Genomic DNA, 22,827 nt, shown 5'->3' with positions numbered 1-22,827 from the left:
ATGTCCCTGTATAATTGATTACTAAGGGATTTATTGATGATTACAATAGACATACTTTTTAAAGATAGAGGTAGTGAACTCTGCTATATGTTTAAATTTTGCCAGGGTTAGTATTAAGTCTAAGCATATTGATGAAATGTTACACAAACAGTCCATGAAGAGAAATGAAGTAGCATGTGTTAGTGCAAATTAAATTCTAAAAAGCTCTCCAATGAGTACACTTAAAAACACCTGCTTTAGAAATAACATAAAATGCACTGATATTTTATGATAACGCCGTTTTCGTTATACCATGTTATGGAGAGAATTCAACCACCACGAAAGTGTGAACGTTGTATGACTGAAATTTACTATTTTACACTAAGAATAACCAAATAATTGAGTATGCTGATAAATGTATAATTAATTTCACAAGGCAATAAAAATTCAGTTGTAACTAACATGTTTCAGAAATGATTAAATTCGTAATGTATTAAACACTTTATTAATCATTACTGTTTATTTTTAATATAGATCCTATTTCAGTTTAAATATATTATATAACACTCAAACTTCGTCAGAATCTACTTACATCTCAACGCAACATACTTTCTTCACCAAAACAATTTTTGAGTGAATAAAATTTATCACTGTGATTATTAAAATTTATTTCAGTTTCAGATTAAAGAAAGTTATTTATATAGGTACCTATTTTTGAAATGTTGTTCTAATTTTGAAGTAAGCTAACATATTGAAACTTTTTAAGATTAAATTGACTACAGAATAAAACTTTATCTTACTAATTAATTGATTATTTACTTATTACCAATATGTATGCGCATATTCAAAGAAAACTTTGTGATACGTATTAAGGAGTAATTTCTATCGAATCCTAAAAAAGAGTGAAAGAAAGGCGATATTAGAATCTTGTTTCTCTAATTTAATTCCTGGCATTACACGTACTTTCCTATATATTGACGCAGATCTTATTAGAAAGTAATTTTACGAAAATTTGCGTAAAATTATGTAGAAGAGGGCAATGAGCTACAACCACATATGTTAGCTTAACCTATCATATTTGAAGAAAATTTCTTAGGAGTGCTATGGTAATTGTATTATCTTTTAAATAACTGGCATTAAATTAATTTGTGTCTACAAATGAGATCCTGAAACTTTGATATTTTTCCACTTTAATTGTATTTTGCTGTTAATAATTGTAATAATTACCCTGAACTAGATTGCTTTTAATAAATTTAAACGCAAGTATGAGTGTTAAAAATGAGTACTAAATCTTTCAAATTGATTTTGAATAAATCGCCATTGTGTGTTGTTTCGAATTTTTAATTAAAAGTAACTTATTTCATGCGCCATTTGCGGAATAAACTACGTAAATTTTAAAAGTGTTCAGCTATACAACTAATTCATGTTTACCAAATTCACATTTAGATAACTACATTATCAGCATACCCTTGTTAGCTTTAATTGGACACCAGGTTTGAAGTCAAGTCGTGTAAGAATGTTAAATTAGGAAACACATAAAATACAGTTTTACAATGTGGATTGAGTCCTATAAATACAAATGCAGCAACATTTCAGGACTTTAGAGTTCTGAACAATTTTTATGAAAAACATTGAATTTATTACGAAAAAATCGTTTACCTAAACTTTATATAGATACCGATATTTTTTTCAACTGCACTATTGTGTTTGAGGGATTAATAATAACATGCATTTTGTTGAATAGATTAAAAAGATTCTTACAATTTAAACAACACTTTAAAATTAATTACTAGTGCTTTGTTGAAAGGAATTTAATCAAAATATATTTTGTTTAGAAAAATTATTAATGAAGTTTAATATAATTTATGCTCGACCATGCCGAAATGTAGTAATTATACATCTGGTAGCAGCGCTTTAATGGACTTATTAAAGTACACCTATTCATTAAAGTTAAGATGTTCCACCAATCAGAAAATACCATTGTAGCAATATGAAAGCGCAAATATCGATTATTCTCGGATATGCAATCATTTCACAAATTGCACAATAAATCACCTATATTTGAAATAATGTCAGTTCTCTTACTATAATAATTTTAGCGTTAATTGTAAATAATATTGAAATAAATTCAATTTGTCATCTCGTTTTTCAATGTCTAATTCAATTTCAAGGTTATATCAAGATTAATGTTTATTTTACTCTCTAGATTATATCAAGGTCAATGTCGACATTTGTTTCTCGGAAAAAAAAAATACTTTCGCGTCTGCGCGCATCTCACAATTTACGAGGTATTGCACAAGATCAGTTCCGCTCCTCAGTCAGATAAGAATAACACGAATACTTATGAATAATTTCAAGTTAGAAATATGGTCGAGCATAAAAAGTCGTACGAAAATTGACTATAATGGTAATTAAGACGCTCGTATGAAAATTATGAAACTCGCTTGCGCTCGTTTCATAAACATACTCACGTCTTAATTACTACCATTATAGGCTCGTTGCATAATGTACTATTTTGTAACCAGTTACATATTAAAACATGAAGTTACTTTTCGATATATAAAGCACAAAACCTGAACATACTTTGTTTTAATTTGTACAATTTCATTGATTGCACGAGTAATAACATGTTTTATGATAAATTGAACAATTAATTTCAGAATCAGTAAGTTTAAGTTTAAAAAATTGGCCCTATATTCCGATCTTGTTTGCTGATTCTGTCATACCAAAGGATCTTGGTCTTTCCTTTGAATTTATCAATGTATTCTACTGTATGTATTATTAATTGCTTATTGTCTTTTTATTTATTGAAATAGGTTTCGTTTTCTGTCCAATCATCCTCCACAAGGACAACATTGACTCATTTTTGTCGTTATTTTGCTTAGGTTGACTTTAATGATGGTAAAAAAAACCACTTTTTAGAATTTAGAATTTTATTTTAGCAGCATGTTATTTTGTAATCAAAGAATATGAAATATTATTTTAATTCAGAAAACCAAGTCCTGCATCGCCATTCTGCAATATTAATATAAAGCTATTCTTTACTGTCACTGAACCAAAAGATAACGCATCGTATATACATTTTATTTCCACCAGACTGCTGAAGCACCAAGTAGAGGACAAAACAGTACTACACAGAGGAGATTAGGATTCATGGTAAAGCTGGGAAATCAAAACATACTGAAGCCATTTGCAATGTCTTCTCTTGTACTAAGCTACGATTTTGAAATTGATAAATATTTTTATTTTATCATCATGGTCTTGCTTTAGTGCTAATTATGCCTACAACATTACTACAAAGTAAGAAGCAGATTTTGAAATGGAGCCATATGATCTTTGTATTTGCCTTGTGATATTTTCGTTAAATGAACGTAGGTCGACTACAGTATGTTCCATGAAGCAAATATACAAGAGGTTCTGTTTGTACATATTAAGACCAGTCTCAGAACGAGGAAAACGTGATGACGTAACACGAATATTTACTGGATTAAAATTTAACTTACAATATATTATAATTTTATCAAAACTCTTAAAATTTATATGATTCTGTTCCTTGTTCTGAACTGAACTTATTCATATCTTAATTCTACAACCATCCACAAAGAAAGCAGTGGAAAACAGGAATAATACTGACATGCACCTACCTTATAAATCACCATAAGATCATAAGAATATTAAAAGTGTCTATGTTTTATAGTACAAATGAAATGTATATTTATGGCTTGGTAAACTAATAGAAACGTGGTCGTTAATTTTTGTACCTACATATACAGCTGTTAACATCTTGTCAATCAGTACCGGTAATATTTTGTGAAGGAATAGAACACAGTACTTTCAGACTGCAGTATAATACCATTACAATGTTATTAATAGAAATAGTGGCTTACAACAGACGGTAAACAAATCTTATTTACTTCATGATATACACTTTATTCTAATTCTGTATTAGATAGTTAGAAATTTTAGACTTTACTTGAATTTGATGTTTTTGTCTTAAGGACTATTACGTATTAAAACAAGAAAATGAAACAATGGTTGTCTCCATTGTTGCCAAATCAGCGGTTTTGTAGCTAAATCTGGTGTTTTCAGGACTATGGTCAGCTATAGAATTTTACCATCAGCGGCTAGCTATTTATTTGGCGTTTTTTGATGATTCCGGCAAAGAGAGACGATATTTTAAATTTTTTCCGTAAAGATGTTATATTGTTTTTATATGTACTGTACTTGCGGACGACAACATTAGTTAATCATAACCATACATTAATTATGGTATAATCATAATTTTTCATTGTGCGAGTATAAAATATCAATGTTTTATGATAACTCGATTTCGCACAACCATGTCCATTTCCTGCCTCATCCATTATTGTACAAATGAGGTATGCCACATTCGTTAAACTCTTAGACTAATCATGCAGGCATTGTTTTTGTAAATAAATTGATATATTTAATCATAAAGAGTAGATAATGAACTGAATTATTATTTTAATTTATGACAACTTATATTATGATTCATTCATTCTTAGTGTTCTGTTCATGGGCAGGTCTTTCACTGCAAATCCAGTATTCTCCAGCCTTTCCTATTTTCTGCCTTCCTCTTTGTCTCCTCATATGATCCATATATCTTAATGTCGTCTTATATATTATTTAATTTATAATTCCGCAGTAGTTTATGTAACACAGACATACTTAAAACTTAAAACCAGACTCATTGTTGGCAGGCACATCTCCAGCTCAGTGTGAAATCAGATTTCGAACGGACTGGTATGATCATGAATGTGATTGTTTCCGAAGTGTCCAGTATATTATTCTTGATCTACTTCATTCAATTTTGAAGAAATATGCCGCGTAAAACTCCATACGTACAAAAGTTTAGAGTTGTGTGAAAAAGAAAAAAGTGTTGAAAGATTGGGTGGAAGAAGTTGCCGGTGATAGTTGAAAAGGTGATGTAAGGTGATATTGAATGTAAAATATTCAGATTTAATTGCCCATACGGTTTTGCATAGAACATAGAGCTACGAAGTGATAAACACTTAAAAAAATTTAGTCTACATTTTTATAAAATTCTCCAGTTCCTAAAACTGTATAGTTTGTATTTCAAATTTGGAAGTGATGTGTTAAGAAAAATCTGGAGTTTTTCAAGTACAGTTTAGCGGTTTTTTTAAGCTTGTGCAGCGGTAAATGAAATTCTGAGTTGGCAACACTGGTTGTCTCTTGATGCCACTTTTCTGTGTTATTATCTGTAACTATCTGACGTAACTCTAGTTCTATTACACTTTCGTTGCTTTCAGATTTCATCAGTGATATTTCCTACACTGGCAGTAACTTATTTCGCAACTCCACAGTTACACTATTGTAACAAAAATCATAGTCCTCATTACTGATATATTGCAAAACATCTGAAACAATGTTAACTTCGTTGTAACCATCTGGACATAAACGAAATGTAGGCCTATGTTGGTTAGACAAGTTAGAAATTGTGTAGTCCAGTTCTTTGATATCTGTTATCATTATGTAGAAACAATCAATCTTATTAATGTATCCAGCTGTTTGCTGACAACATAAAGTCCACTATAGTCCACTGTAATCTATTCAGTTGTTGTTTTTCACGAGAAATGAGGGGTATTTTGATCGGTGTTCATTATAGATGCCGTTGCTAGTAGCCAGAGTTGGGGTGTAGTCAATATATACTGCAGGGCTGTCTTCTGCAACTGGTACTGATAATTTTAATTTACTTCTTTTGTGGATGGACAGTACAGAAGAATGTGTTTCAGATCTTCATCATGATTATTACACCACAGAAAAGTAGGATTATCAAAAATGTGAAATTGGTGTAGGTACAGTTGAGTGACAATGTGATCTGTTCTGGCCCTTGTTAAAAATGTTTGAACATGTCTGGGCAAGTTTTTGTACATTTCCAGGTCATTTGACAGTGTTGCCATATTTAGCGATAAGTCGCTAAATCTAGGGAATTTTGAATCAGTCTCGGCGACAAATTTTGTAAAATACGATTAGCGACTTTTCTGCTGATTTTTATATTCTTCCACATTTTCCTTTCTTTTAAGTTAAAACATTCAACTGAAGTCATGCACTTCTTAGTTTTAGAAGAGGTATGGGTTCATGACTGAGTCGTCTAATGATTCATACGTGAAAGCCCTGATCTCATATATTTGTGATCAGTGATCAGGGTGAAAGATACTGATTCAATGATTCTCACAGGTTAGGTCTCTCTCTCAATGCTACTGCTCCAACACCCATAAACGGTGGTAACTTTGATTGACACGTGACGAGTCGCGAGCTTCAACTAATTCTTGGTTCTTTCTTCCTCGCAACGCGGAGATTTTCCACTCCGAACCGACCTGCGGCAATTGAGTTTTGGAATTTTGTGCCGAAAGTTCGTGTGAAGCAAATGAGACTGTAGTTTTTGCTGGTTTTAATATATAAAATTTAAAAAATGTTAGGTTTCACAAAAAAAATTGTGATCAAACGCTTGGGTGAAAATTTCCACTCTTACAATTTGCCAGAAAGTGTAGTGTCAATGACTGGATCAAGTGCAGTGTATTCACAATTAGATGTTACCACAGCTTCCACCTCAACATCACAGCCGTCAACAATACAACCAGACTCCGCGGAAGAGGGTGACGACGAGGAAATTATATTTTTCTCCGCATATGTATCTTTTTCTTATTTTTATTTAGTGATATTTATTATTAATTTTTAGCGACATTTCTCGGGATTTTTTTAACAAACTTTGGAGAGATTTAGCTACTTTTTGTTGAAAAGTTAGCGAGATTGTAGGGCGGTATGTTGGCAACAGTGTCATTTGGTTTCTTTTGTACAGACTGTAAAATTTTTCCTTTGTCGGAAGAGAGCCAATTGTTGATCCATAGGTTTGTAAAATGAGACTTTACTGAAGCAAAAGCACTGGATAGAGATATCACTTGAAGAGGTCTTGGTTGCAGATATGTTACCTGTTTTGCAATATTATCCACTTCCTCGTTTCCAGGTATACCACTCATGTAGAAACCTTTCAGTTACAAATTGTACAAGACTATAGTCTCTGATATCACATGCATGGCCAGTCTTCAGTTATTTCCAAATAACGCAGCAAAAATACACTTTGTAATAAATCTATGGACATTGTCAAAATACTTGTATCACAAGTTATTGATTGTGTTAAATATTCCTTAGAGTTATTGACACATCGTTCTGGGTCACCAGTATGGTATAGATATGGCGAATGGCATTTGTAGTCCAACACTGCATTGGGGGTATGAGTGTGAACCCGGCTTGGGCTGATGATCTGCTCGGTTTTTCCAGATTTTCTTCAACTGTGAGAAGAATGTCAAGTAATCAACGGTGAATCCTCTGATTCATTTTGCCGAAGTATCATCTCTCTATCATCCATTATGTAGGTAGGTTATAACCGAGCAGTCGATAATAGCGTCGTTAAATAACCAATTGAAAAGGAATCAATTGTGTTATTGTGTTTCTTCCCTCTATACTTCATAGTATTGCCTCAAAGTAACACATTACTTTTTATTTTTTTATTCTTTCTGTGTGACGTTTATATACATTCTGTTGCTCTGACGCAACGCTCTGAAGTTAGCAACGAAGACAGAGTCGAAGAAAATTTAAGAAGTTGGTATCTCTGAGTCTATGGCGCCAATAAACAGCTGAACGTTATTTGAGAAAAAAATAACTCGTGCAGTAGAAAGGCGGGAAGATAAAGAAACAAGTCAACTGATTTAAGTTATAGGATAAGTACAGAGACGACACCCCTAGCATTTCAAACTTCGTAATTTAAGATTCATTGTTTATACAGAACAAGCTTTGGTGGCTGATCGAGGGAGAGGAGGAACTCTGAAGCTGCTTGTGGAAATATTTTCTTTCGCTTTTCTCACGAATTGTATTCCTTACTCCAGTTGTGTCTATTCAATACATGATTTTCCATTTTGGTTTTTCGTAAGCGAGTCTCTCCACAATTCACTAAAAACAACCATAATTCAGTCTGGTTTCTGTGTGAAAATGAAGATATTCTTATGGGTTTACAAAATATGCATTCATTTTTGGGGATATCTGCTAGTCACTCATTCCTTCCCAGTCTTTCTACTTTCAAATATTTTGTTCTTCATACTAATACATTCAGACTGTAGATTAAATTCTTAAGCTTATATTCATTTATTCATAGTGTTCTGTCCAAGGACAGCTCTTTCACTGCAAACCCAGGATTCTTCAGTCTTTCCTATTTTCTGCCCTCCTCCTAATCATCGCATATGATCCATGTATCTTAAAATGTTGGCTACCATCTGATATCTTCTTCTGCTCCGAACTCTTCTCCTGTTCACTATACCTTCCAGTGCCGATAGGCAGTTTCTTAGCCACTAACCCAGCCAATTCCTTTTTTCTCATCCTGATCAGTTTCAATATTATTCTTTCTTCACCCACTCTTTCTAGCACAGCTTCATTTCTTATTTTGACTGCCCATTTCACACGCTCCGTTCTTCTCTATATCCACATTTGAAATTTTTCTAGTCGATTCTCTTCACTTCGTCGCAATGTCTGTGTTTCTGCTCCCATACAATGCCACATTCCACACAAAATACTTCACTATTCTCTTCCTTAGTTATTTTTTCCGAATGGTGGAATAGTTTACGTCTGGAATCTTTTACCGTGAAAAGATTCATCATGCTATGTTTTCAGTTTTTCTTGGCAAAGATAAATACGACTGGTTTCCCTTGTTCTCCGCATATCACTCTCTCTTTCGCATCTTAAAAGATCCCGGAAGCCCCAACCTGGAGGTAAGGAGCGTGAATTTGACTAATTAGGCCATTTAGACTTCATTGATTTATGGTTTAAAAATAGTGTGCGCCTGAATCATTTTAGGAACTTCAGTTTTTCTTTTGGATTGAGATTATCTACAATTTTAGAAGAGGTTTCACATATATGGTGGAAAAATAGAAAATAATATTTTATATTCTTTTTGTTAATTCGTAGCTAGCACTAACAACTGACAGTTCGGACATTATTAACACACCAACATTTTCCTGCCTTCTTTTTATAATGACCTGTAGTTTTTTCACGAGTTAGATCGACTAATACTTCAGATGTCTATGTAAGTGTTTCTTTATATTAAAAAAAAGTATTTCCTGAACAATTCAACATTATATTCCAGCTACTTAGGTAGTATTTTAGATGAAGTAAGTAAAATTACACCTTCAATGTGAAAGTTGGTCTCTAATAAAGATTCTTAAAATATTACATTACCTATACTTTACTGAATATTAATGTATCACAGGTCTTAAATATAAAGTATAGGTTCGTATTATCGTGACGATTTTACTACAACTGCATTCATTCCAGAAGGCAGTACCATACAGTAATAAACACTGAAGATATTCAAAGGCTTTATAAACATATTTTCGCAAGTAAAACAGAATATAAATTATGAACCTGAAAATATCAATAAAATATATATCACTTATAGATAATTAGTACTTTAGTGATATGTGTAGTAATTTCATGATACGGTGTTGCAATATCGTGATAAATCCTAATTTTACTTAAGTTTGTCTTTAAGAAATTTCTTATGGATCTGATAGTTGTTCTCATCCGAAGTGACAGAAATATCACACTTGTTACAAATTAACTGTGAGGACTCATTAATTTCTACGCAAAGCTCATGAAGCCACTGATACTAAAACCCACAATGAATCGACTCGGCGCCATTACAGAGATTAGATTTGAATAAGAACTTGATCACACTTGACAGTTGGTATCAATGCTGACTGGAGAAAGTCTACTTGATTCTCGTAATTATTATGAATACTGCCAACTGTTATTATTTTCAGAAATATAAGTGAAGTTTCTTGACATGCCACAGTGAAAAGTATTCTCTTATTACCTTTTTCATTAATATGGTTCGACATTTATTGTTGTGATCATGAATTAAACTGTTACCACAGTCTAGTATATAAAGTCACGAAGCTTGAGTTGTTGAGGTTGCTAGGAACAATAAACTGTGCAGATACTATTTCGCATGAGGCGATAGTAGCGATCCTAGTGGTTAGCAACTATATATGAATGCATATTTATTACATGTTGAGCTTCGTGACTATTACTAGACTGTGCTGTTACTTGAATCTTCCTGTTGCATTTTGCTGGCCCTTGAGAAGTAGTATTTTTTCAACAAAGGAAAAAAAAATCAAACCCACTGTCTGCAAGGTATATCCGTGAGAAGTTGACATATTTCTATATTCTGTCTTTTTCGTCTTCTGTTATAAGAAAGGGAATCCATAATCTTTTTTTTTCCATTCCTCCTTGTTTCCCTCCTTCCCCTTTTTGTTCTCCGGTTTGTGTTCCTAATTTTTTCCTCAATTCGCTGTTGTCATCAATTTGGTTTGTAGCATAATAGTCTAAAAGGAATTTGAAATTGTTAATATCGAGAACATTTTGGAGCTCGTTCCTGTCACTATTTTAAACTTCCTCTTCCGAATTTTACTTCCTTGTTCCATTGTGTTCATACTTCTTTTGCCATTCAGGAGTGTGGTTTAAAGAGAAAATGTAGAATTTCTCTTGTTATCAATTTGGTTTCATCTTGCTAGTTGCGAATTTTAAAAATATTACTTTGTATGGTATAGTAGAAATACCTAGAACGTGATTCAATTTCTTCATTTGAAGATAATCTTTGCGAATACCAATAAGAGATTCTGGTGTGAAATATATTCTTTGTGTAAAATTAAAATTTTCAATGTCTTCATTTGCTTCAAACTTGTGTTATTTTTCATAACTTTTCATTTTAATGTTTACCAGTGAAACTAATATCTTATGGTATTAATTTGGAATAATATCAATGTTGATTTATTCCAGTCCTCAGAATTCTATATGGATAAATGTATGCTCCATTTTCATACCGTTTTATTCAACAGTTACAAATTTTGACAGTTTTATTATCGTTATTAAAATTCTCTGTGTATCTTGTTTTCTCAGTAGAATTTAAATTTTCTATTGTGACAAGTTCAGAAGCGAAATTGCAGTTTACTTCTTGAGCAATCCCGTTATTCTTATCAGTGATACAATAAAAAACAATGATAAAGACGACGCTGTACCACATTCTTAGCAGTCGATGATTTCCCGTGAAGTCCAGAGGACCTAATTAGTCAAATCAACTCCCCTCACCTCCATGCTGGGGCTCCCTGGCATCTTTTAACATGCGAAAGAGAGAATGGTGTGCGGAAATCTACCGCATTCATTTTAATGTTTACCAGTGAAACTAATATCTTATGGTATTAATTTGGAATAATATCAATGTTGATTTATTCCAGTCCTCAGAATTCTATATGGATAAATATATGCTCCATTTTCATACCGTTTTATTCAACAGTTACAAATTTTGACAGTTTCATTATCGTTATTCAAATTCTCTGTGTATCTTGTTTTCTCAGTAGAATTTAAATTTTCTATTGTGACAAGTTCAGAAGCGAAATTGCAGTTTACTTCTTGAGCAATCCCGTTATTCTTATCAGTGGTATAATAAAACACAGTGATAAAGACGACTCTGTACCACATTCTTAGCAGTCGATGACTTCTCGTGAAGTCCAGAGGGCCTAATTAGTCAAATCACTCCCCTCACCTCCATGCTGGGGCTCCCTGGCATCTTTTAACATGCGAAAGAGAGAATGGTGTGCGGAAATCTACCGCATTCATTTTAATGTTTACCAGTGAAACTAATATCTTATGGTATTAATTTGGAATAATATCAATGTTGATTTATTCCAGTCCTCAGAATTCTATATGGATAAATATATGCTCCATTTTCATACCGTTTTATTCAACAGTTACAAATTTTGACAGTTTCATTATCGTTATTCAAATTCTCTGTGTATCTTGTTTTCTCAGTAGAATTTAAATTTTCTATTGTGACAAGTTCAGAAGCGAAATTGCAGTTTACTTCTTGAGCAATCCCGTTATTCTTATCAGTGGTATAATAAAACACAGTGATAAAGACGACTCTGTACCACATTCTTAGCAGTCGATGACTTCTCGTGAAGTCCAGAGGGCCTAATTAGTCAAATCACTCCCCTCACCTCCACGCTGGGGCCCCCTGGGATCTTTTAAGATGCGAAAGGGAGAGTGGTGTGCGGAAAGCAATGGAAATCTACCGCATTTACTTTTCCCAAAGAAAACTGCAAACATGAGACATTAAGATAGCCTATATGGATCATAAGCGGAGACTAAGAGGAAGGTAGAAAATAGTAAAGACTGGAGAATGCTGGGTTTGTAGTGAAAGACCTCTCTTGGGCAGTACACTATAAATGAATGAAATGTACACCTAATTTAACATGTAATGCCAATATATTTTACAGATATCATGATTGACAAGATATTAGAGAAGAAAACAATTTAACAATCTGTAATTAAAAGCCAATTAATTTTTTTTTACAATCTTGAAAGTTAAAATTAAAGATTACCAAGCCATAATATTTTATGTGTTACAGTGTAAAATGATTGAACCAAAGTCTCTCACTTACAGTAGGCGTACTATCAAAGTTACAGAAACATTTCCAAGAGCCGATTCTTATAATGAAAGTAAGTTTATTGTAATATTCATAATTTGTTGCAAATATGTGACTGCATATTACCATCCCAGATATTTATATTCATGCAAACTCTAACAGCTACTTTCCATATCAGTCTCTTGAAGTGAGATTATTACATACTTGATACGTAACAATGCAATTAAAAAGCTGAATTAATAATGTAGAAAAATATTAATTACATTATGTAATAAATAATAATTATACCATAAATTAAATTAAAACAATACTTTATGGAAATTTACTTAATTTTCACATTTCTAATAAATTGTTGACACTGAAATTAAAAGATTAATGAAGGCTGTTAAATTTTATGTGTAATACCATCAAACGAAATTCAAATAAGTTTTAAACCCATTTACTTAACAATCATACCGGTAAGTTATTTCTGTCTTATTTTTGTTACTTCACAAGAATAAGGTATAGATTATAGAGGTACATGGAGCATCCATAAACACTTAGCTCAAATAGGCTTTTTGTGCACTTGTGAATGAGTGAATTGCGTGTCGATTGTGCTGCTGACTAAGCCGGTTCAAATATATGCAACACTACATACTTCTCCCCAGCTATGAAATTCGTATACCATACCTCTAGTGACGGACTGGTATATCTCACAGATCTACATGAGTGGTCATATACCGTCCTGTAAGGTAAGGTTCTGGGTTACTCTAGTGTCTCTTACGCAGCTCTACACGTTGTATAGAATTCACCAACTTTTTGAAAAACCGCGATGGAAGCCTACTACGGCGGACGATCAATTCGACGTCACGCGAACACAAATGGTGTCCTATTTTTCGTGATGGAGATCACAATGAAAGAGGAATTATTGAGAATGTTGGTGGAATGGTTAGGGAAAAACTGTAGATCACCGACAAAGAGTTCTCAATTCTTGGCTTTATTCACCACAAATACAACTCTGCCATCGACGAGATTTGAACTCGTAAACAAGAGCTTTCCAACTAAGCTAACAAGATAGCTTATTTCACAACATGCATTTCTAAACAAAACATTGTACGTTGATTATATTGGTACATGCAGATCTGTAGGATGAGTATAATGGTTGATGTATCAATTCGACAGAATTATCTATAGTAGTTGTATGAGTAAATAAAAAAAACCGATATATTTGCAACTGACGCTCTAAAATCATTAATAAAATTAAAAACTGTAGCTATATTGACGGTAGAGAAATGAGATAACAAATAAAATTTGTGTTTGACATTCATTTATGCCTTCCTTTATTGTTTCTAATTATAACTGACCGTCTAACGTCAATAATAAGATTAAAACCGATAGTTATACTGACGGAAGAAAAATAATTTTACAAATTCTCTCCAAATTGTAAAGAACTTAAGCATATAATTTACAAAGGTTTCATTGTCACAGTAGCTTTTTTCAAATTCATAAAATTTAACAGCGTATTTTATCATGCAGTGTCAAATCTAGAACAAGGAACACCTACATAATAACAGTTTAAATTTATATAGGTTATGTAATCTCCGCATTGATTATATCCGTCAACCTGTTGTAACTTCGTATATTGCATATACTTAACTGATGAGACATTTGGTTAAATCATTTTTACATTTTGTAACATCATTACGTGAGCATGTAGGATATGTTACGTTTATTTATGTGCACATCAATTTTAAGTGTATCCATGTGTATACATCCATGTTCATGAATTTGTTGGGAAAAATGTTTGCAGATGTTTAAATTTGTAGTAGTAATAATGAAAATAGTAGTAATAATAAAATTATTATAGTAGTAGTATCAGTAGTAGTGGTGGTAGTAGTAGTAGTAGTAGTAGTAGTAGTAGTAGTAGTAGTAGTAGTCGTTGTAGTAGTAGTGAAGTTGAAAAATTATTGAATATTTCATAATTTTTCGTAGGAACGAACATTAATTTAATTTAATTTATATCCGAATTCGAAGACTGTATTTTTTAATTTAACTCCCATTAATATTAGAGCAACTCCATTTTAACACATGCTAAATGCATGCCAAATTTGACTTAATAAGATTATCATTTTATTACACACAAGATTAATAAAAATTTGTCTAACCAAAAATGTGGATTGCCCAACAAATTTAATTTATATAGATTTTTAAAGTATTAACTATTGAAACTTATAAATATAGTTTACTAATTTACTACCGCAGAAATCAAATAAAATATAAATCTAATAGACATGAATATCGTACTCGAAAACAAAAGTCTACTTTCCCATTAATTGTGTCTAAATGTCATGCAAGTGCAGCTCTTAAAGATGGTGCTAGTTTCGGGCCAAGACTTTATTAATAAAATTACAAACCATTTTCCAAATTTGAAGTATTTTAAAATTGAAGCTTTTAAAAAAGAAATTTATAAAAATATCATGATATGTAATATTAACAAATGTGTATTTTTTACCTTTTATTTCTGACGAGTATATTCATGTTTTTATTGAATATTACTGGCTTCTGTTTGATTGTAAATTTATATTAAATGTGTTTTTCTCTCGTTTTCTCTTTCTTCTTTTTTTTTGCTCCTGTGTGCTATTTATTGGTTTGAATTAAGTTAATTACTGTATTTAGTAAACTGTCTTGTAAAATTTAATTTATATTATTGGCTAAGACCACACCGTACACGAGTCTGGCTCTTACGGTAGTGGCTACAAACATTTTTGTTTTATAATTTTAATCTGTATTCACTAACTAGCTAGTTAAATAAAAAACAATAGTTATTTCACAATACACTTTTATTCTCAAAGAAAAATCATTTGGCCTTAAAGAAAACAAGCATGATTATGTCACTTCTTTGTATTAAAATTATTTTAGCGTTTATGTGGTTAAATTACAGTTTATCTGCAATGTACATCTTTTTACAATTTTATTATGAAGTATGTGATAATTTTCTCATGATGGGGAAAAACTGCTTAATGAAAACAGAAACAACAGTACAGACCTAATTGAATTGAATGAACTAGGTAACTGTAGTAGTAACTTTGTCAATTAAGAGTAAAAAAAATATATAAAATATCCCGTTAAGATACTTTGCAGATTACGAAATATGATGAAGATAATAAAAATAATACTACGAACAAAAATTAAAAACTCTAGGGAGAGCGCGTGCCTTTGGATCCCTTAATGCCGGCCACCAATGTTATCATTTAGGCCTATATTAATTTTTTCTTAGCCTTAGAGCTTTCATATGAAATTACCGACTTTAAATTTATTACAATTGAAATACTCTTGTTGATTACAAATAATTTACTTAAGCCATACGGTTTAAGCACCATTTATAATTATTTATTACTTAAGAATTGCAAGAAAATGAAAATTTGCGAGCCAATGTCAATCCCTTTGTCTTATTATGTGTGATATTATGTCACAATTGAATAAAATTATGAAATCCTTGACCACAAACATTGAGAAGTGGCTCATTGCTTTTTATTTATAATTTTCCTTCCTTTCATTTTCTTCTTAGTTTGAGTAGTAAATTTACTTATAGATACTCAGTGAATGTTATGGATTATTTCAGTAGGTTATTTTACGACGCTTTATCAACATCTTAGGTTATTCAGCGTCTGAATGAGATGAAAGTGATAATGCCGGTGAAATGAGTCCGGGGTCCAGACCCGAAAGTTACACCCAGCATTTGCTCATATTGGGTTGAGGGAAAACCCGAAAAAAAACCTCAACCTGGTAACTTGCCCCGAACGGGAATCGAACCCGGGCCACCTGGTTTCGCGGCCAGACGCGCTAACCGTTACCCCACAGGTGTGGACTGAATGTTATGGAATGATTTTACAATTTATATGAGATATAATTATTATTACGTGAACTTGCAGTATGTAATTGCATACCTATGATTTAAATCTGAGATTTGTTTGAGTGATATCAAATGGAATAGGCAAAGTTTTTCGCACTTTTTTGCACAATTTATTTTCAAATGCCGGCAATCATTAAGAATGCTCCAATATGTCACCTTTTTACATTTCTGACCTAGCCAAAATTAAGGAATTAATTATATTATAAGCAAATTTTATAACAGAAATGCTTTCTTCTTTGGAATAGTTTCATTTGTATTTTATATTTCACATACTAGCGGTTGTTGTTATAATATTATTTTGTAATTTTATATTTAAATTGTAATTTTAAAATCCTGACAATGTTAGAAACTTCTTCAGAAGCCCATTGACAGATAGGTATTATTATCATTTCCTTCTCACGTAAAACTACCTCCCAGAAATTTAATTATTCTCTTAATAATGTCATAATTACTAGGAAAGATCGTATTAGAGATCTAGGTGTCTTACTTGATTCTAAATTATATTTCCATGATCATGTGCAATATATTTATACCCATTCATTAAGAATGCTTGGTCTAATTAGATCTATTACTTATTCTTTTTCTACTCCTATATGTTTATTAATTTTATACTATACATTGGTTAGATCCAAGCTTGAATATGCATCTGTTGTTTGGAACTCCATTACTTCCACTGACTCAGCTAAGCTGGAGAATATTCAAAGAAAATGTATGTCCTTGTGTTCTCATAGATTTTTTACCTAATTCTGATGATTATAAATACGAGATTAACTCCAAATATTTTAACTGCTGTAGTTTATTTGCCAGACGTCAAGAGCTTGATTATTTATTTTTTTGTAAAGTCCTTAAGGATGATATTGATTGTGAATCTTTCCTAAGCAATATCAGTCTTCGTATTCCTGCTAAGGGTTTAAGATTTCATAAACTGTTTTACAATAGAAATTCTAAATCTCTCTCTCCGGTCTGCAGATGTATAAAATATGCTAATTTGCATGGATCTAACTTGGATCCATTTAATGTGTAGTATATACAGTATTTTTGGTGTTTTATATCAGTTTAATTTATGTCTTTTGTTCAAATATGTATTATAATATTATTCTCGTTATCTTATATTCCTGCCCATAGAACATCCCACTATTCATCCTCTTTTACTGTCTCAGTTCCCCGTGAATGGAATTCTCTACCTCGGAAGATTAGGGGCTGCCAAACAATAACCACTTTCAAGAAAAGGCTAAACGATTTCTTACGGGCGCAGTCAAATTGAAATTATACTTGTGATCGAGCTTAATAATTTAATTTAATTTAGATATGACTATCACTATTATTATTATTATTATTATTATTATTATTATTACATAATTATTTTATTGGTGTTGTGAAAACGAAAAGAACTGTCATTGTATGATATTAATTATGTATTATATTGTCTTGTATTTGTAGTATTGTATTGCTTTGAATTGTATTGTATTGTGTTGTATTAATTATGTTATATTCATAGCACTGTAGTAATTTTTTATCATACTGGTTGAGTGGAAGAGAAGGCCGAATGGCCTTAACTCTGCCAGTTAAAATAAACCATTATTATTATTATTATTATTATTATTATTATTATTATTATTATATCATTTTGTAGTTTATTAATTTATATGATTCCACCCTTTCATTTTCAACTACAATTACTTTTAATTGTCATTATTTTATGTATTTTAATCATCCATTTTATTCCGTCCATCAAATGTCATTGCTGTCGTTAATTAATTAATGTCTTTATGTGTAATAATTAGATTATATACTTTATTGTGATTTTATCATATTCTTTGTGCTGAACTGTTATTGGCCTCTGGCTGTTGTACAGCACAATAAACAATAGTAAATAAGTAAATAAACAATAACAATAATAATAATATATTATATAGTATATTATATATATTATATATTATATAATAATAACATTATATATTATTATATAATATAATATAATAATAATAATAATATTATTATTATTATTATTATTATTATTATTATTATTATTATTATTAGTATGTTGTCAGTGCCAGTAAGCAGTACATAGCTGTACATCAGAAGTAACAGTCTCTGTTCAATGTATAATTTCCACAACATCTGCTGCAACATTTTGTCCCAACATCCTCACTGTGTTCTGTTAATAGTACTGTGTGTGTCTGTCTGTATGAAGAGTATCTGTGCGGTGTGTTTAATATGTTAAATTTTACCGCAGCCTCTGTGTTATCTTCTTCATCCTCATCATCATCAGCACTTGGCGGATATGTTGGCAAGGTGATGCTTATTCTTCGGCCGCCGTTTCCATCCGAGTTGGAGGAAGAAGAGGTGTCACCTCCACCTCCTCCTCCTCCACCTCCAAGAAGTCCGCCTCGAAGAACCAGACGTCCGATAACCCGGAACAAGTACCTCGTGATTGATTGTATTACATTATCGATTATCTAGAAGAAATTTTCAGGCCATATTGTTTGTTAGCTTACACAACAAAGAAACGTCACAATCAACCATGGAAATGAACGAAAGAATGACTTCTCAGTTGATGATAATTGAAACCTGAGAAGAATATGTTGAACAAATGTAAACAACAGAATGTGCAGAAGAAATTGTAGGAAGAGAGTTCATTATGTAGAATAACACAACTGCAATATTAGCGATAGAATGCGGTGTATCTTGGAATGTATGGTTAGGATTAGAGTATTGAAAATTTCAATTCAATAAACAGAAATATCCAATGAATAAATAAATGGTAAATAATGAAGAAGAAATTCATGAAAATTCAGATTTTACTTAGAAGTATTCATGTCAGTCACATTAATAATAATACATACTGTACAGTAAAAGTATCTAAGTATTTCAGAAGTCATTTAAGATGTAGTCTTTTGAATGTCTTCAAACAACGATATAGACATTTAATACAGTAATGAACGGCAACCAAACAAAAATATATCGTGTTCTTAGAATGCAAAACATTTGTTGTTATTATTTTGTTAGATTGGATTGTGGTTATTTTTCTCTGTTACTGAGCGTATTGTGCTAACCTGACCTCCTTGGACAGGAATGATTGAATTCCGCATGACTGCATTCCTGTAAGTATAGTGATTCACTGTTTGGTGCTATCTATTGATTCAACTACACAACACCCGGGACCGACGTAGTACCCGATGAACGCCCCACTGTCCCCCTGAGAGTTCTGCAGCGTCCTAAGATGGATCCTATCTGTATGCAGAGCACGTTACTACAGCCTGCTGCATCCTATATTGACCTGAAGATCGCGCTACAATAGGTATAGTGTGTAGGGCTCTGAGTTCTGCATTCATGACTGGCCTACGTCTGTGTTCATTACACAACTGAGTGGGCCATGGAAAATATAGCTCTCCTTGGCAACGGTTTGTTGTTATTGGATTTGTATCTTTCTTACTATAAATAAAACTGTTCCTGAGTTTGGCTAACTTATTATATTGTATTCACACTACAACATTGGTCACCCCAAGTCAAACGATAAATAAAACTCTTCCTGAGTTTGGCTTACTTATTATATTGCATTCACACTACAATATTGGTAACCCCAAGTGAAACGATAAATAAAACTGTTCCTGAGTTTGGCTAACTTATTATATTGTATTCACACTACAACATTGGTCACCCCAAGTCAAACGATAAATAAAACTCTTCCTGAGTTTGGCTTACTTATTATATTGTATTCACACTACAATATTGGTGACCCCCAAGCCAAACGATAAATAAAACTGTTCCTGAGTTTGGCTTACTTATTATATTGCATTCACACTACAATATTGGTAACCCCAAGTGAAACGATAAATAAAACTGTTTCTGAGTTTGGCTTACTTATTATATTGTATTCACACTACAATATTGGTGATCCCAAGTCAAACGATAAATAAAACTGTTTCTGAGTTTGGCTTACTTCTTATATTGTATTCACACTACAATATTGGTGACCCCAAGTCAAACGATAAATAAAACTGTTCCGGAGTTTGGCTTGATTATTATATTGTATTCACACTACAATATTGATGACCCCAAGTCAAACGATAAATAAAACTGTTCCTGAGTTTGGCTTAATTATTATATTGTATTCACACTACAATATTGGTGACCCCAAATCAAACGATAAATAAAACTGTTCCTGAGTTTGGCTTAATTATTATATTGTATTCACACTACAATATTGGTGACCCCAAGTCAAACGATAAATAAAACTGTTCCTGAGTTTGGCTTAATTATTATATTGTATTCACACTACAATATTGATGACCCCAAGCCAAACGATAAATAAAACTGTTCCTGAGTTTGGCTTACTTATTATATTGTATTCACACTACAATATTGGTGACCTCAAGCCAAGCCAAACGATAAATAAAACTGTTCCTGAGTTTGGCTTAATTATTATATTGTATTCACACTACAATATTGGTGACCTCAAGCCAAGCCAAACGATAAATAAAACTGTTCCTGAGTTTTGCTTACTTATTATATTGTATTCACACTGCAATATTGGTAACCCCAAGCCAAACGATAAATAAAACTGTTCCTGAGTTTGGCTTACTTCTTATATTGTATTCACACTACAATATTGGTGGCCCCAAGCCAAACGATAAATAAAACTGTTCCTGAGTTTGGCTTACTTATTATATTGTATTCACACTACAATATTGGTGACCTCAAGCCAAGCCAAACGATAAATAAAACTGTTCCTGAGTTTGGCTTACTTATTATATTGTATTCACAGTACAATATTGTAACCCCAAGCCAAACGATAAATAAAACTGTTCCTGAGTTTGGCTTACTTCTTATATTGTATTCACACTACAATATTGGTGACCCCAAGCCAAACTCAGGAACAGTTTTATTTATCTTAAGAAAGATACAAATCCAATAACAACAAACCGTTGCCAAGGAGAGCTATAATTTTCATGGTCCACTCTGTTGTGTAATGAACACAGTCGTAGGCCAGTCGTGAATGCAGAACTCAGAGCCCTACATCGTGATTCACTGCTTGATGCCATCTATCGATTCAGCTACACAACACTCAGTTCTGACGGAGTCCGCGATGAACGCCCCTCCGTCCCTCTAGGACTTCTGCATATTTGGTTTTGCAGCCTTTTCAATTAGATGCCATCTCTATGCGAATCACGGTACTACATGTGCTGCATCCTCGGTCGAACTGAAACTATCGAAGGATGATAAATGAAGCTGAACTTAAAGAAGACGAAAATGAGTCTGAAGTCCAAAATTATACTGCAATTGGTTGAGTGGGAAAACCTCGGAAAACCCCAACGCCGTAACTAGTCCCAACCAGGATTTGAACCCGGATCCTCTAGTTCCACGGTCAGACATGCGAACAGTTGCTCCATTGCAACGTGGATTGTGGACTAAATTTTGGGTCTGTTGGACGAGTCCAACTTATATCATGCTATATTCACATATCTGCTCGTTATTAAAATGTCTGTCCGCAGCTATTCTTTCTTCACCCTCTTCCCAAGTTTTTTTTCAAGCTGATGCGATGTACCTTTATCAAAACTTTCAACGTTATAGGGTTAATATTTATAACATTTGTAGGCTGTAGAAAACTTCAGTCAAATTATGTATTTTTTTTCATGTTTCAATGACCCTTTTCAACATCTCTTAAATATTTTGTTTATTATTTATTGCTTTTTTAATTTGTTCGCTTGTAGTTTACTCAATATTTGTGCCAATTACAGATTCTGAAATAAAATTTTGAGATTAGATCCCTATTATTTTACGCAGATTATGTTTTGTATATACTACTATACTGAACTTCTTACATTCAATTAGTAAGAAAGAAAATCCTCTATGTTCAGCTGAACATCGTGTGCATTGTTACAAAGTCTGGTTTTTATTGGTATTTAATAAAGTTTGTAAAATTATGTGTTAATTTGTAATTTAGTGTAGTTCAAAGATGATGCAAAATTCCAATTATTGTTTAACTGTCTCTCGAATGTGATGCCGTGTTCAAATGTTATTATTGCACATGTGATCGTGATCAGCTGTTACTAGGAAACTTGTTCCCAAGTTCCTTAAACTGTGTTCCCTTACTTCAAAGTCAATTTATATATATATATATATATATATATATATATATATATATATATATATAATAAAGTGTAACTTGCTGGTGTACCAATCTGTCAGCTATCACATTGTCATTTGAATTACCACTATCTTTTAGCCCTGGAGTGTCTAATTTAGTCAGTCATATCAAGTCACAGAGGAGACTGAAGTTGAAACGCTGCTCCTTCAAGACAGCGAATATCCAGGAGAAAAGGAAACTTTATAATGATGTTGATGGATTTCTTAATTGTTTATTATACTGATGCCAGTCTGTGTGAAGAAATCACATACAACGAAATCGAAAGCAATTTATAAGTACTGATGAAGTAA

General features: G+C 32.3%; 1 protein-coding gene across 1 annotated transcript in view; it reads right to left on the bottom strand.

The window, feature by feature from the left end:
• LOC138710391 (uncharacterized) overlaps positions 1–22,827 on the bottom strand; it is a 243,110-nt gene that overhangs the window by 62,974 nt on the left and 157,309 nt on the right. Inside the window, exon 4 of the mRNA XM_069841276.1 lies at positions 18,618–18,845. Coding sequence (XP_069697377.1) covers positions 18,618–18,845 — 228 coding nt within the window. The remainder of the gene's footprint in view (positions 1–18,617; positions 18,846–22,827) is intronic.

The sequence above is a fragment of the Periplaneta americana genome, chromosome 12 (assembly GCF_040183065.1).
Source record: "Periplaneta americana isolate PAMFEO1 chromosome 12, P.americana_PAMFEO1_priV1, whole genome shotgun sequence".
NCBI classification, from domain to species: domain Eukaryota; kingdom Metazoa; phylum Arthropoda; class Insecta; order Blattodea; family Blattidae; genus Periplaneta; species Periplaneta americana.
This window is presented reverse-complemented; position numbering and strand designations above follow the sequence as displayed.